Source organism: Cupressus sempervirens, chromosome 11, assembly GCF_028749045.1.
Source record: "Cupressus sempervirens isolate cs-2001-9-10 chromosome 11, ASM2874904v1, whole genome shotgun sequence".
NCBI classification, from domain to species: domain Eukaryota; kingdom Viridiplantae; phylum Streptophyta; class Pinopsida; order Cupressales; family Cupressaceae; genus Cupressus; species Cupressus sempervirens.
In genome coordinates, this window is record NC_143128.1 from 183799148 (window position 1) to 183816313 (window position 17166).

The window sequence follows — 17166 nt, forward strand, 5'->3', positions numbered from 1 at the left end:
TTGAGATGATGTATGCATGGGCACAAGATAGTACAGTCAATAGAGATAGAGTTACACTAATTTTCCCAGTAACAACATCGAAAAGAGAAAATATGGAAAACTTACGAAAATCATTATTTTAGGTTTAGGAATTACTATTTTTATCTAAATAATACTGAAATAATTAGGGATGACATTCTAGATGTTGACTCTAAAAGATAAAGAGTTAATTTTGTAATTTGGCAAGCACGTGTAGTAATGAAGCTTGACAAGTTAAAGAAATCAGGTATAAAGGAAAAGATTTTGAATGCAAAGTTAAGAGTAATTGTGACTGATAATAATGATATGTTTAAGATGCAAATTTTGATGTAATATCTCAACAGTGCAAATTTGTGGTCATGTTTTTTGTGAAGAGCAGTGAAAGGAAAAAATCAGATATTGAAGATATCAATAGTGAAAAGAGGTTTTATTATTTGTCTCTTATATTGAAGAACATTATTATTACATGTTTGGGTAGTGGGATCAACTTGCATACTTTGTGTAATTTTAATATCAACTCCTTATAGGATTGAGGCTTCTAACAAGGCCTAGTCCTCTAATAAGGACCAAGACACTATAAAGATGTAATAGACTCCTAACAAGGTCAATATCTTTCACAAGATACTTTTGATTAATGGATCATTTTGTGGGCACCATATCCATTGGGGTTTTACATTGGCATGGATTTCCCTAGTTAAATAAATATGGTGTTATGTGTTGCATTATTTTATGGTTGTGTTTACTATTCAACATAATCAGTTTACTTTTATATGAAAGTAATAAGTTTGTTAATGATATCCATAATTGGGCAAATGTTTGCAAAATACAGATTCACCCATACTCTTAGTATTTCTTATTCCTTACATTTTCCTTCAATCTAGACTCCTAGTTGCAACTGGTATCTTGAAAATGTTTCCTAAAGACTTTTGATACCTTGGAAATGAATACAGGGGCTCCTATTGACTATGTATTTCTGAAATTTTTATTTCTATTTGTATTAAAATGTGACGTTTCTTATAAATTTTGATTAGAAATATCTTTCAAGAAATGAAGCTCCCATATATTTTAATAACTCTTCACACAATCTAGGGAAAATAGACCTTGCCCTAATAAATAAATTAAAACAATTGAAAACCATAAAATAGCTAGTGCTCAATATAGCCTATTGAATCCATAACACTTCCAATAACAATAATTCCTTCAAACTCAAGTTGGTATAATCATCTTCTATGCCTCCACACAAGTTTAATCTAGAATGTACTAGAGTTCTCTCTCATTAGAAAATATGCCAACATGATTTACCCTATTGGTATATTCATCTTTTATGCTGGAATCTCCTAACAAGCATTCAAATTATCCTAACAAGAACTTATTTGCACTAAATTTATTTCATTGACTCATAATAGGGTTCATCCTCTAACAAGGAACTTATATATAATTACTATATCATTTTCTAGGTACCATCCCCATTGGGGTTTTCCCTCTGATCAAGGATTTCCCTATATAACAAATCTAGTGTTATTATGTGTTGAAAATAGATTGATACAAGCATGAGAATATGTTTCAATCATTGTTTTGTCACTAATGTCAAACCTAATGCTTATTGGTAAAACAAATGCTTAGTTGATTTTAAGTACTATCATTTTTTTGATTGATGAAGAGGATTTGATCAAATGAGATAACAAAAGAAACTAGAGAAAAGGTTGAGTTGTGGTATGTAATAAGGAGTACAAAGACAAGTTAAGATGATGATATAGTGCATTGATTATCTAATTAATGTTGCAAAGGTTGGATACACTGACAAAGTCTAGAAGAACAAGTAAGAAGAATTGAGTTTTCCAAGCTTGATCGAGTGGATAGTAGGTGCCGAGCAAAGTTTGTTCAAGCAAAGCAGAAAATTAGTTGGAGCTGAGTAAAGTCACAATTTTAGTGTATGTCAAGTGATATAGTGTAAGCTGAGTAAATTTTAGTTGATGTCAAACACTAGTAAAATTTAGCATTTTTTGAGTGATCTAGTTGATGATAAGTAGAAGAATAGTGTGGAGGCTGAGTGATAACATATTGATGTCAAGTGCTAGTATTCATGTTAAATAATGGATTTGACAAATCTGAGTCGACTATTTTATTTTCTTGAATTTTTTGAAGTGTGTGGAAGATAACAATGATGAGTTGGTGGAACAGAATTCATGGTAAACCATTTTGGGGTGAATTCAATGTGGATTGAAGGAGATGTTTCTAGAAGGAAATAAAATGAGAAGATGGGTAGATTCATTGAATCCTACCTAATCCTACCTAACCCTAAAATGGATAATAGAGGTTGAATGAAAAAAGATCTTAATTTTCTATTTACAGAGATGGCTGGTCAGAAGCAAAGGTTGTCATGTGTGAGCGCCTAAGGAAGACAAGGAGTTCAGGGTATTGCTTCATCAAAGACCAAGCATAAGAGACTGCTATTGGAAAGCAATGCAAAGTAGAGAGACTTAAGGGTATGGATGCTTGAAGGATGAACATGCTATCAGAGCTAAAGTGTGTGAAATCCAAGCAGAATGGAAGATTGAAACAAAGATTTATAATCTACAAGTGAGTTGTAATTTGTTACTAGATCAAGCTTTATAGGTACTTTCTAATCATTGTACTAGTCTAGTGTAAATCCTTTGGATTAAGGTTGACCTAACAATCATTTGTGAATCCTTTAACTGGGTGATATTCTAAGTGAATGATCTAAACTCCTCTAACAAGGCTCACCTCTAATAGGGTGATTGAAATCCTCTAACTAGGTCACATTTAACAGTGTGTATTGTAACCATTAACAAGGTTGGCCTTTCATAGGGCATCACTTCAAAAGAGTGAGAATGAGTAGCATGTTACTAGTAGTTTTCTCAAATTGGGTTTCCACATAGAATCATTGTGTCAAATGCGTTATTGAATCTATTATGTTTCATGCTTAGATTTTTGCAAAGTTGATTTGATAGTACCCTACAAGTTTAAGTGAATGTAGGATTTAATGGATGCATGCATGATGAATATGTTCTATGGATATGGGTTCACTAAACTATGAAAAGTTTTATTTATACATATAGAACTTGGATAACTAATCCACCCCCCTACCCCCACTCCGCTCCCCCTCAACCCCCTCCCACCCCCCTAGCCCTCCCCTCTCAATTATTCTAAATAATTCCAACAATTGGTATTAGAGCCATCTGCTTAAGAGAACTAGTTTTAAGGTACTAGACGCAAAAGATCAAGATATCAAAAAGAGAGTGACTCAAGCTTAATGGAGATAAATTTTTGCATGGAAAATTTTGATGAAGCTACACTTAAGATGTCTTTGAGATCATACACAATCTACCATCGCTATTGAGCATGTTGATCCTGTTGGAGGCCTAACTGCTAAAGATTTGAAAAAGAAGAAAGAACACAATTAGGCAATGTTGGAGATTGCCTCTTCCCTAGGTATGGTGATCTTTCTATAGTTTTTTCACCCACTCTTTACATATTTTGAAATTAATAAGGATATTGAGATTTTTTTAAATTGCATAATTGATTAACCCCCATCCCCCTCTCAACTATCTTGCTCGACTTAACTTTATAACAATATTAACCTAGAGGAATTAATTGACTAAATCAATGAATTGGAATTATATTTTGAGTGTGAAGTTATCAAAGATCCCAAGATGGTTAAATTTCTGAAGGCAAAGTTGAAGTGTAATGAAAAAAATTGGTCATAGAAGATTAAGTTGGAGAAAAATAGATGGGGAAATGAGAAAAATAATAGATGACATCAAATGATGGATAGATTGAAGAGGCAATTAATTCTTGTCAATTATGATCTTAATTGGTTGAATAAAATGAAGGGTTGAAGCAAGAAGGAAGATTTATTTAGTAGAATACAAACAAGTAATATTGAGTCCTCATTAGAATAAGCCATGTGAAAGTTGACAAGGAGAAATTTGCATGTTACCTTAATGTGTTAAGGCCAAGTATTCACGAGGATTTGAATCTAGTTAGAATGAGTAGTATTGAAGATGCATACTAGTTTTCCTTAAGGATGGAAGAAAATTTAATCAATAAGTTTGAAAGAAAGAAAGGTAGACAAGGTCATGGTGGAAGATCCAACATACAGTCTTATGGAGGCCAATATGAAGACTAGAAAATGAATGATAAGGCCAATAGAATTTATAATCAGAGGGGAAATAATTTCAAAAATTCCCAGAATCAAAATAATAAGGATCAAAGAGGAAGAAAAAGTGGTCAAGGACCAAGAAGAGGCTATTCTTGTGGGACTTGTTTCCATTGTGGAGAAGAAGAGTCACACATACCTTATCAACACGAAGGGAAAACCAATAAAAGACTTGAAGTAAATGCATAAGTTGCATGTATAGATGAATATTGTAAATCATCACATTCTAAAGATGCTAAAAGAGGAGAAGTCCTCATTACTAGATGAGCCTTGTTAAGTGATTAGAATGAATCAAAATAAACGAAGGATTTTTTTTACACCACTTGCAAATGTAATGGTAAAGTATGCAATTTCATGATTGATAAGGTAGCACATATAATATTGTTTATTAGGAAATGGTTAAGTAATTGAATTTATACAAAAAGAAGCATCTGAATCCCTACTGGATTGTTTAGCTGCAAATAGATCACAAGGCCTTGGTTAATGAGCAATGTTTGCTAAATTTTGGTTAATGAACAAGTTTAAAATTTAACTTCTAAAGCTCTAAAAGTTTCATAGTTTCAAGATTTATTTTAAGTTCCAATATAAAAAAAAGTTTCATAAAACTAATATCTAAAAGAACTAATTTTTTATACAAAATCTTATTTTATCTCATACCATTTTGTCTCTTATATCTCATAGCATTATAGTCTTAAAATTAGTCAGTCCAATATGATGGCTTTATTAGAAATCCATGAATATTCTTAAATAACCATATGCACAAGTATTTTATATATGTTGATTTGTTTCTATCAAATCATTCAGGCAACAAAATATTGGAAAAGAAGAAACGTTTTTCCAATTCAAACATCATGCCATTCATTTTTTTTTCATTTTAATTGTTGAAAAAAATTGTCCCCAACATATCATATCAATATGTTACATGTTCCATGCTCTTTGTGAGAACTGTTCATCTGCAGATGATCTGTCTTGATGACTTAAAATGGTTGATGATGTAGAATGCCTTGGAATTGATCATCATTTTAAAAATGAAACAAAAGAACATCTTGACTATGTTTACAAGTTTTCATGTTTCTTCCATCTAGTCGTTGCAACTACATTGTAGAGTGTATTCTTTAGTCTATTTCTAATACCTAATAATTGTTTGAATAGTAGATATTGGAATGATGCCAATGGCATTGGGTGTGGTAGAGTGAGTCCTTCTGTGGATCTCAACACCATATCCTTGGGCTTTAGAATTCTTTGCCTCCATAGATATGTTGTCTCTTCAGGTGATATCTGCAATCACTAAATCCAAAGAACTTTTATTTAAATTGCAAAATACATTTTGATATGTTTGGAAAATAGTATGATCATTATGAACCTATTGTGAACTATTTGTTCAATAATGGCCATATCAATGAAACATCAGATCAAGACAAAAAATAGGGGTTAACGAAAGTTATGAAAGAGAATTCTTACATTTTATATGATAAAATAAAATGGAAGTAGTTGGACTATAAATGCTAACTGTTGAATATATAGATCCTCCTCATGATATAGAGACTCAACATGATTGATGAGTGATAGATATGCATGAATATACTCATAATAAGTATAATATTATGAGTAATATGATAGTATAGACACTTTTAGTTATTTCAAATGAATTATTTTCCAAGAAAAGATGATCATTATTGCAATTAAATTATAAATTTTAGAAGTATTTTAAAAAAATATTTAGATTAAAATCTGAATATATTTACATTTAAATTATAATTATTTTTTTATGATTATTAAGGGAATATAGTTATCTAATAAATTGTATTTTCTAAAAGTATTGGACGAAGTTGTTTCTAACTTGATATCATATTAGTTATGTTGCAACAATTCACAAATAAAGATGGACAATTTTTACCTAGTCAATCAATTGAGGAGCTAAGAATCATTCTAAACTTATTTCGAGCTTCACTCATTGCATTTCCAAAGGAGCAAGCTATGGATGATGCCAAAGCATTTTCTACTTCATATTTAAAAAATGCTCTACCCAATATTAATAATACCAATCTTTCAAAAGAGGTATCTATATCTATTAATATTATTTTATGTTATCTATCAATTCATTTATCAATAGTGGTTCTAATTTACATTGTGTGATAGATACAATATAATCTAAAGTATGGTTGCCACAGTAATGTGCCTAGGTTGGAGGAATGGACATATATTGACCTAAATGGAGATGCCAAGACTATGAACAAGTAATTTCAATACCCTCTACCATGCCCATCTCTCCTATTTCAAAATACATAGATAACTTTTAGAAAACAAATTTAGTCTTTTATTTTTTATAGAATGAAAAATTGTGTTTTTAAATTTTATTGAACCTATCTATTATATTTTAACACTATAAATTTGGAGTTATTGTAGTGTTTTAAACTCAAAATTTTTAGAACTAGCCAAGATAGACTTCAATATGATCCAATCAATTCAACAACAAGAGCTTCAAATTCTCTCAAGGTAAAAAAACCAATGTTATGTAAGATATTCTCGTAGCTTGGAAATTAAATTATTTATGACATAATTCATAATCAAATAGATGGAAATTTGTATTCATTTTTGAAGGACGAGGCAGATTGTGGAGAAGAAGTATCATGTATAACATGTTATATGAAAGATCATCCTGGATCTATAGAGGAAGATGCATTAGAGTATCTCAACTATTTAATTGAAGAAAATCTCAAAGAATTAAATTGGGAATGTTTAAAATTTGATAATGTTCCACTACTTAGTAAAGATCATGCATATGGTTTATCAAAAGGTCTCCAACTTCTCTACAAAGAAAGAGATGGATTTAGCATCTCAGGCATTGAGACAAAGAATATTATCAGCAAAACCATGATTGAACCAGTTCCTATGTGACTATTTTATTAAGTTATATCTACTTGTTATCAGGAACATAATCTTCTTTTGATACATGGAATCTATCATAATGACTATGGTTTATTAATTATCTATGTGAACAGATTTACACACTTGTGTGGTTATAAATAATTATTTTTCTATCAAAATATTAATATCCATGTGATTTTCATAAGTTTTTTCCCCTTTATTAGTATCATCCCATGCCTCATTTTATTTTGATAAATGTTCTCTTCTATAATTGAACAAAATTTAATCTATTTTATAGTTTCCTAAAACATTTCTTATATGAGTATAAATCACATAAAGTAGTTCACAATTTTAAAGAGTCATAATACTCTATTTTGTTAGTAGTCTATTTCCAAATTAATGAAAGTAGATCTTTATAAAAGATTTTATTTGAATGTACACACACACTCACACTCACACTTAATCTAGACTTGGTCGTAGTTCCATAATTATTTTATTAATTAATTAAATTGTTATTTTACACTCCATACAAGTGCAAGTACTGGTGGAAAAAGAATGGGATAAGAAAACTCTTAGTGTAGCCCAATGCTTATTTATTATTGATCTTATGCTCATAACTAAAATATTCTCCTTGGACCAATAGTCATATATGCGCATTTGTGGCTTACAAATACATACAAATCGAGAATTGCAATTTTGAACTCCTTGCAAGGTATTCTTAGAAAATTTAAACTTAAATAATATAAGGGATCTATTGACACTAATCTTGGTGTTTGTGAATGATTCATTTCCCATGTGTTAAATATATGCCTCCCTCAATGTCATCATAATCAACCTACAAAATAGAACAACTTCCACAACCAACTAAAACCAAATTATTAGTTTTTAATGGAGGTATTATTTATTTCCATGAAGTTTATCAAAACCACTATGATCATAAGAATCATATCAAAACATAATAACATAGTTGTGGGAGTGGAGTTAGGCTAGAGAAATCCATCTACAACCTTCCCCATTCCATTAAACCTTGCAACCTTAAGTTCTCTTGTCTTGAAATCATCATGAATATGTATGATCATCTCGAGGTAGGATATTATCAAGGATAAAATGAGAAAGGGCAAGGAGAAGATAGAAAAAAGTGATAAATGTTCATATTTGATGATAGTTGAATGTACATACTAAGGAATCCAATAAGAAAACAATCATATCATTTACTATACACCTTTATTTTATTAATTGTAAAAGTAATAATTGGAATGAGAATAACTTCATACAATGAATGGAGTATTAATCAAGATGAGCATCCATACTAATATAGACAACAACATAAGTATACCAAATGGTCCTAAGAAGCAATATCGATATTCTTCTTTCAACTTAAGCCAAGCAATCATAAAAAGTGAGAGTTGTCTCTTAAAACCAAACCAAGCCACTTTTATCTAATATACCACAACAAGAATATAATTTATAAGAACATATTTTAGGAAAACATTAGATCTAAAAGAAGTTGGGCCTCTAGCACTAGTATTCAAAAAACTTATAAGTTCTGGCAAAAATGTTAAAAAAATCCATCCAAGATACTAGGATTTTCTATCAAAATAATAGAATCAAATATAATGAAAACTCATAATTGAGAAACTACCATACCATACTTATCCTCTTCAATGTGTATTACATAGATTTTATAGGTCTCCACTATTAAGCTTTGAGAGTGGAGACCAAACAATATTTAGATAAAAAGCATAACTTATAGAATGCTAATTTTCAAAGTATAATATACATAATGCAATAATAAAAGAGCATGATATTTGGTGAAGTTATGATCTGTAGTAAGTATATTCACCCTAGTTTCTAAGGGTACCATTCCTCAAATGCTATTTTATATGAAGTTTTAGTCATCCACCAATTAGAAACCCTACGCTAAACAATAAATAAAATACCAAATAATCAATGAAGATGCTAAAATAGTTAGGTACGGAGAGTAGGACATATATACACTATTATATACCTCCATCAAACATAGCATCAAAAAGGAAATATATAGACAAGTTTCTAAATGTGTGTGTGTGTGTGTTTTAAAAATTAGAGTAATAAAAAGTCATATAGTTTATCCTAACTTACCATAAGAAAAAAAAATGAAAGTTAATGTTTCCAATTGCCATTAAGAGTATGAGTATCAATTGTAAACTCAAATATTAACTCCATCACTTATGTCATTATCTTTGGGATTTTCTGCCATGTGTCACTCTATCATTTTTTTTTTTTTGGCCACCTTGTCTGAAAATATGTTCCACCTCACCTCCTCCAACCTCGACTCCTACCGAGCCTTCCATAACACATGGCAGTATTTGATGTTTTCATATTCTTTTGCTATGATCTGCCAAAAACATGCCAGTAGGCCATGTGGCAACATTAACTTGTCATCACTATGAGACCCTTCCTCCACTTAACATTGAGTCATTTTTTTATGATCTCCCAAAAACATCCCATTGGGCCATGTGGCACCATTAACTTATCATCACTATGGAACCCTTCCTGCACCTAGCACTGAGTCATTTTTTTAGATGTCTGACAACCAATACTGTGATAACATGAGATTGGTCCATGTGTCTGGTTGCTCCAGCATGTATCTTGACTTGCATGCCACATGGTGACTTTTTGTTTGCTTTTAGATTCATTGCATTGGTCCATTCCAGCTACCAATTCTTTTAAAATTAACCTAATTTCCACCTTTAGTTGGCCTAGGCCCAACGTGAACTGTACTCTAGCATATCAAAAGGAACTTCCCTTTTAGACAGAAGGTAACATTACATTAGTATATAAAAACATTAAAGGAATAAAACTCCTACTAAATGTGGGATATTTTTTTAACCCTCATTTAATTGTTATACAAGCACCTACAATGAGGAAAATTCTCCTCTTGGTCATCATACTTATAATTTTCTATAGGGTGTCGGCATGATGTTGCACCTTTTTTCAGTGCATATTTCCAATGCAAATTCAATCTTAGCCTCATGGAATTCAAACCACCTATTGCCTAATCTTGTTTGAATTTGGTTCCTACCTTATGTGCTTTTGATGTGATCATAAGGCATGATATGTTGTTTGAAAATTTAAAATTCCTCTCTCATTTGTGTGCATATCATGTTTTCCTTTTGACAATGCGTATAGTTCTGATCACTGGAAAAGATGCAGATTTCCCTCCACTAAAGAATGTCATCCCTTTCCAGACTCATTTGCATGGAAATGTAGTGTGCCCTCTCAAAAGTAATGCCCATTTTGAAGTGTTCCAATGTGGACACTTCAATTGCACCATTTTCTTTTTGTTGTACATATGTGAGCTAATTGGGAAAGAACTATAGAATATACTTTATTTTGTTTCTTCAAGTTCTTCATGCATAAGTCTTTGGTATTTGACTCTCCATAATCCATAGATGAGATGTAGTGGCTAGAGGGCACATGAATACTTCACAATGATTTCTACAATTTATGTACTAGAGATAGATAAAACTATCCAATCATTTTTGTATGCTCTATGAGTAGATTGGGAAGAGAAGATAATAATGGAGCCTCCAACATCTCAAGGATTGAACTCCACTCTAGCTTGTAAGTTCTCCATGCACTCCATATGAGGAATCCACACAACTCTGCTTGCATTCATATGATTCATCTGTTATTCAAGCTTTTTCAACACCCTAATCAAATTAATACACTCCAATATGTATGAAAAGACTTTTATTCTATGAACAATGGAGTTTTTAATACTTATTTAGCTCTTCCACTCGAGCAATATTCACATCATCGGTTGGTGTATGTGGCATGCACATTCTTTCTACAATCATATTAAAATAAATAATGGTTCCTCTTGGTGTTAATAGTGATCACTCACAATACTTCAAACAAATTCATGTGTTTTTATTGTGTTTTTGTGAGAAGGATGGCACAAGCATTCAATATTTGAGGTTTCTATTTTGATCATAATCATCGTAGTACCATCCAATTGATGAAAAACTCAAAACAAACTATCTTAGAAGAAAGGTTTTAGGAATTAGTTCCATAAAAAAAATTTTCATTGGAGTATCATTCAATAAAGTACAAGCTTTTTATGTTCAAAACCCTCCTTTACATAGCATTGCCAGTTTGAAATGATGGCTTCTAAAGTAATTGACAAACTATTTCAAAGTAAAACATAGGCCCTAAAATATTTATGGTGCCCATGTTGGTGATTTGGCTAGGCTACATAGTATGGTGCTCTCATTTATGGAAACATATAGTCAATTTTGAGTGAGCAAATCTTGGAGATAAAGTTATTTGATACAATGTGCAAAATCAACAAAAATGACTTGGTAGGACTTGACTCTTGTATAAAAGAGTTAAGGAGATGTGCAATGGAAGGAAGAACATTGTATTGACAATGCAATTTTTCATATAATTTCATAAGAGATGTGAATGAGGAATTCAATAAGAACAAGAAAGAACTACATAACTGTTCTAATGAGCTAACACAACCTTACATGAAGATTGAAGACTTGGAGACTAGAATTGCAAAGATATATGATCATATAAGTCTGATTGAGATGAAAAGAGAGAAGAGATGATGTTGAAAACTAGTAATGTACACAAGCAACTAGAGGAATTTCTTAAGGGTAGGACATCATATGAAAAAATTGTGTATTTAGATTTAAAAGTAGCAGAAGTGGCATCTAATGGACCGTGTACTGTTATCAATGTATCTGAAGCATTCAAAGACATGTGGGAGAATAATTTAAGAATTTGAAAGCAAGATTTTCTTATTATATTACAATAATATCAAACTCAACATGAATTAGAAGGTAACAAAATTTTGACATGTATATAAGTTTTGTCACTACATTTTTCAATGATGTCAAAGGGGGAGAAAGCGAGGAAAACTATCTATAGAAATATGATATGTAAAAGGGGAGTATAGTATGTAAAGAAGATAGAGTATAGTCAAAGGGGGGGTATCCCTATGTATGTAAGATAATATAAATAAATATGATCCACAGGCTTGAATTTTTTTGTAAGGCCACAATTTTTTGAAAATTTGAAGTTTATGGGACTTAGCCAATTTCTCTATATGTTCCCATTGATGCCAAAGGGGGATATTGTTGGAAATTTGGCAAGGTTTCATAGTAGTATGTTTTCATTTATGGAAGCATATAGTCAAGATCAAGTGAGAAGATCTTGGAGATAAAGTTTTGAGATAAAGGCTTAGAAAATTGTCTAATTATAACAAAGTTTATCTATCAGCACATGCACTATTTTGGTGATCCCAATTTGGAGAAGCATTTATGGCATGTGTGCACATACCTAGAGAAATTAAATTTTTTTGGGATGATGTATGCATGGGTGCAAGATAGTATAGTTAGTAAAAATAGAATTACAACTATTTTCCTAGTAATAACATCAAAAAGAGAAAATATGGAAAACTTAAGGAAATCAGTATTCTGGGTTAAGGAATTATTTTTTTTATCAAAATAATTACTTAATAGTTAGGGATGACATTCTACATGTTAACCCTAAAAGAGAAAGAGTTAATTTTTTAATTTGGCAAGTGTGTGTAGTAATGAAGCTCGACAGGTTAAAGAAATCAGGTATAAAGGAAGAGATTTTGAATGGGAAGTTAAGAGTAACTATAACTGATAATAATGATATATTCAAGATGAAAATTTTGATGTAATATCTAAGCAATGTGAATTTGTGGTCATGTTATTGTAAAGAGAAAAAAAAGGAAAAATAAGATATTGAAGATATCAATAGCGATAAGAGTTTTTATTATTTGTCTCTTGTATTGAAGAACATTATTATTACATATTTGGGTAGTATGCTCAACTTGCATGCTTTGTGTAATTGTAATATCAACTCCTTATAGGGTTGAGGCTTCTAACAAGGGCTAGTCCTCTAACAAGGACCAAGACACTATAAAGATGTAATAGACTCCTAATAGGGTCAATATCTTTCACAAAATACTTTTGATGACTAGATCATTTTGTGGGTACCATCCCCACCAGGGTTTTACGTTGGCATGGGTTTCCCTAGTTAACTAAATATGGTGTTATGCATTGCATTATTTTATAGTTGTGTTTACTATTCAACATAATTAGTTTACTTTTATATGCAAGTAATAAGTTTGTTAATGATATCCATAATTGGGTAAAAGTTGATGAAATACAAATTCACCCCTGCTCTTAGTATTTTCTATTTCTAAAAGCCCATGCCTTACACTTTCCTTCAATCTAGACTCTTGCAACTGGTACCTTGAAAATACTACCTGAAGACTTTGGATACCCTGCCAATGAATACAAGGGCTCCTATTGACTAGGTATTTCCTAAAGTTTTATTTCTATTTGTATTAAGATGTGGTGTTTCTTATCAATTTTGATTAAAAATATATATCAATAAATGAAGCTCCCACATATTGTAATAACTCTAAATAAATTGAAACAATTAAAAATCATAAAATACCTAGTGCTCAATATAGCCTATTGAATCCATAACACTTCCAATAACAAGCATTCCTTCAAACTCAAGTTGGTATAATAATCTTCTATGCCTCCACACAAGTTTAATCTAGAATGTACTAGAGTTCTCTCTCATTAGAAAACATGCCAACATGATTTACTCTATTAATATATTAATCTTTTATGTTGGAATCTCTTGACAAGCATTCAAATTCTCCTAACAACGACTTATTTGTAGTGAATTTATTTCAGTGACTCATAATAGGGTTCATCCTCTAACAAGGAACTTATATATTAGTATATCATTTTCTAGGTACCATCCCCACTAGGATTTTCCCTATGATCAAGGATTTCCCTAGTTAACAAATCCAATGTTATTATGTGTTGAAAATAGATTGATAGAAGTATGACAATGTGTTTTAATCATTGTTTTATCACTGATGTCAAACCTACTACTTATTGGTAAGAAAAATTCTTAGTTGATTTTGAGTACTATCATTTATTTGATTGATAAAGAGGATTTGATCAAATAAGATAACAAAAGCACCTACAGAAAAGTTTGTGTTATGGTATGTAAAAAGGAGTACAAATATTAGTTAAGACAGTGATGATATAGTGCATTCATTATCTACTTAAGGTTGCAAAGGTTGGATACACTAAAAAAGTCTAGAAGAACAAATAAGAAGAATTGAATCTACCAAGCTTAATTGATTGGACAATAGGTGCTAAGGAAAGTTAGTGCAAGCTGAGTAGAAAATCAGTTGGAACTGAGCAAAGTCACAATTTTAATGTATGCCAAGTGATACAATGTAAGATGAGTAATATTTAGTTGATGTCGAACACTACAAAACTTTAGTGTTTGCTGAGTGATCTAGTTGATGACGAGTGCAAGAATGGTATGGAAGCTGAGTGACAACATATTGATGTCGAGTGCCAGTATTCATTTTAAATTATGGATTTGACAAATCTAAACCAAATATTTTAGTTTCTTGAATTTTGTAAAGTGTGTGGAAGATAACTATAATGAGTTGGTGGCACAAAATTCATGGTAAACCATTTTGAGGTGAATTCAAAGAGGATTGAAGGAGAAGTTTCTAAAAGGGAATAAAATGAAAAGATGGGTAGATTCATTGAATCCTACCTAATCCCACATAATGCTAAAATGGACTATAGAGGTTGAATGACAAAAGATCTTAATTTTCTATTTATAGAGATGGTTGGTCAGAAGCAAAGGTTGTCATGTGTGTTAACCTAAGGAAGAAAAGGAGTCTAGGGTATTGCTTCATTAGAGACCAAATATAAGCGACTGCTATTGGAAAGCAATGAAAAATAGAGAGACTTAAGGGTATGGATGCTTCAAGGGTGAACAAGTTGTCAGAGATGAAGTATGTGAAAGCCAAGCATAATGGAGGACTAAAACAAAGATCTATAATCTACAAGTGAGTTGTAAGTTGTTACTAGATCAAGCCTTACTGGTACTTTCTAATCATTGTACCAATCTAGGGTAAATCCTTTGGATTAAGGTTGACCTAATAGTCATTTGTGAATCCTTTAACCAGGTGACATTCCAAGTGAATGATCTAAAGTCCTCTAACAAGGCTCACTCCTAAAAGGGTGATTGATATCCTCTAACTAGGTCACATTTAACAATGTGTATCATAAACTTCAATAGGGTTGGCCTTTCATAGGCCATCACTTTAGAAGAGTGAGAATGAGTAGCATGTTACTGGTGGTTTTCCCCAAATTAGGTTTTCATGTCAAATCATTACATCAAATGTGTTATTGAATGTATTATGTTTTATGCTTATATTTTTACAAAGTTGATTTGATAGTAACCTACAAGTTTAAGTGAATGTATGATCTAATGGATGCATGGATGATGAATATTTTTTATGGATATGGGTTCACTTAGTTATGAAAAGTTTTATTTGTACATCTAGACCTTGGATAACTGATTCACACCACCTCTCAATTATTCTAAAGAATTCCAAGAATTCGTATTAGATCCATTTGCTTAAGAGGACTAGTTTTAAGGTACTAGAAGCAAATGATCAAGATGTCAAAAAGAGAGGTACTCAAGCTTAATAGAGATAACTTTCCTACATGGAAAAGTTTGATGAAGCTACACCTAGGTCTTCGAGATCATGCATAATCTACCATCGCTACTAAGCATGCTGATCCTATTGGAGCCCTAACTATTGAAGATCTAAAAAAGAAGAAATAACACAATCAGGCAATGTTGGAGATTACCTCTTCCCTAAGCTATGTCGAGTTTGATGACATCAAGGGTTGTGATAGTGCAAAGAAAATGTGGGATGCTCTACACACTATCTATGGAGGTGATACAAATATTTTAAGAGCCAACTCTAAAAGTCTTAGAGATAAGTTCAATGATATGAGAATAAGTTTAATGATATGAGAATGCAAGAAGGTGAAAATATTTCTCAATATTTCTCTAGGATAAAAGATGTTAATGTTATAAGAGGATCTAATGGTAAGATAGATGATGAGACTATATTAAGAAAAATTTTGAGAACACTATTGTGCATCTATGCTATTAGAGTTTTTGCAATACAAGAACTGAGATGTATACACGGTTCTAATCTGACTCTTGAAGGTTTGGTAGGTAGGTGCACTACTTTTGAGCTATCTAATTTTGATAACTTCAAATCTGGCAATGTTGAATCTATTTTCAAAGTTAAGTTGTCATTGAATGAACCTAATGAGAAGAAGAATAAAAACATAAAATATGTTTCCAATGATAGTAATACAGATGAGTAGGATGTAGAACAACTTGAAGCACTACCAGCAAGGAGATTTCATAGAGGTAAAGGAAAATTCAAAGGTAAGTTACCTATCATGTGGTTCAATTGCAATGAGGTTGGTAATATTTCTACTAGATGTCCAAAGAAGAAGAACTACAAGGGTGGAGACAAATACAAGAGTAGAAGAGATGAGGAAAACAAAGATCACAAAGACAAAGGCAAGAAGTCTTGCTACATTTTTGAAGTGGAAATCAAAGATGGATTTGACAATCATGATGATGAAGTAGTGTATGTTGCAATGAAGGATGATTCTGATGATGATGAGGTAACTACACTAGTGTCTTGTGTGAACAAGAATGATAGATGGATCATTGAAAGTAGGTGTTTACATCACATGACTGGAGATAATTGTAAGTTCATTACCTTGAATCATTATGATGGAAATAGTATAAGGTTTGGTAATGATGGACCTTGTTTGATAAAAGGAAAAGGTTCTATCAAACTCACAGAAAAGATTTTATGTGATACTGTTTATTATCTTGAAGGACTTAACTATAGTTTGTTGATGTCACAACTAAATAGGTTAGGTTGTAAGGTTGAGTTTGAAAACAAGATTGCTAAGATATATGATATTGATGGAAAACTAATGGGATAAGGTGATTAAACTAGAGGTAATCTATTCTATCTTGACATGGATGATGCTACTTGTCTAGTTGTAGAATTTGATGATGTGTGGTTATGGCACAAGAGGTTATGTCATGTTAATTTTGACAACTTGGTTAGTATCATTAACATGAGAAGAGTTAGAGGTTTTCTTAAGTTGAAGAAATCTGACAATATAATTTGCAAATAA

General features: G+C 31.5%; 1 protein-coding gene across 1 annotated transcript in view; it reads left to right on the forward strand.

Moving 5' to 3' along the window:
* Window positions 1-5120: 5120 nt before the first annotated feature.
* LOC149528808 (alpha pinene synthase, chloroplastic-like) overlaps window positions 5121-17166 on the forward strand; it is a 90697-nt gene continuing 78651 nt past the window's right edge. The window contains 3 exon segments of the mRNA XM_089809713.1: window positions 5121-5260; window positions 5354-5469; window positions 6054-6256. Coding sequence (XP_089665839.1) covers window positions 5121-5260; window positions 5354-5469; window positions 6054-6256 — 459 coding nt within the window.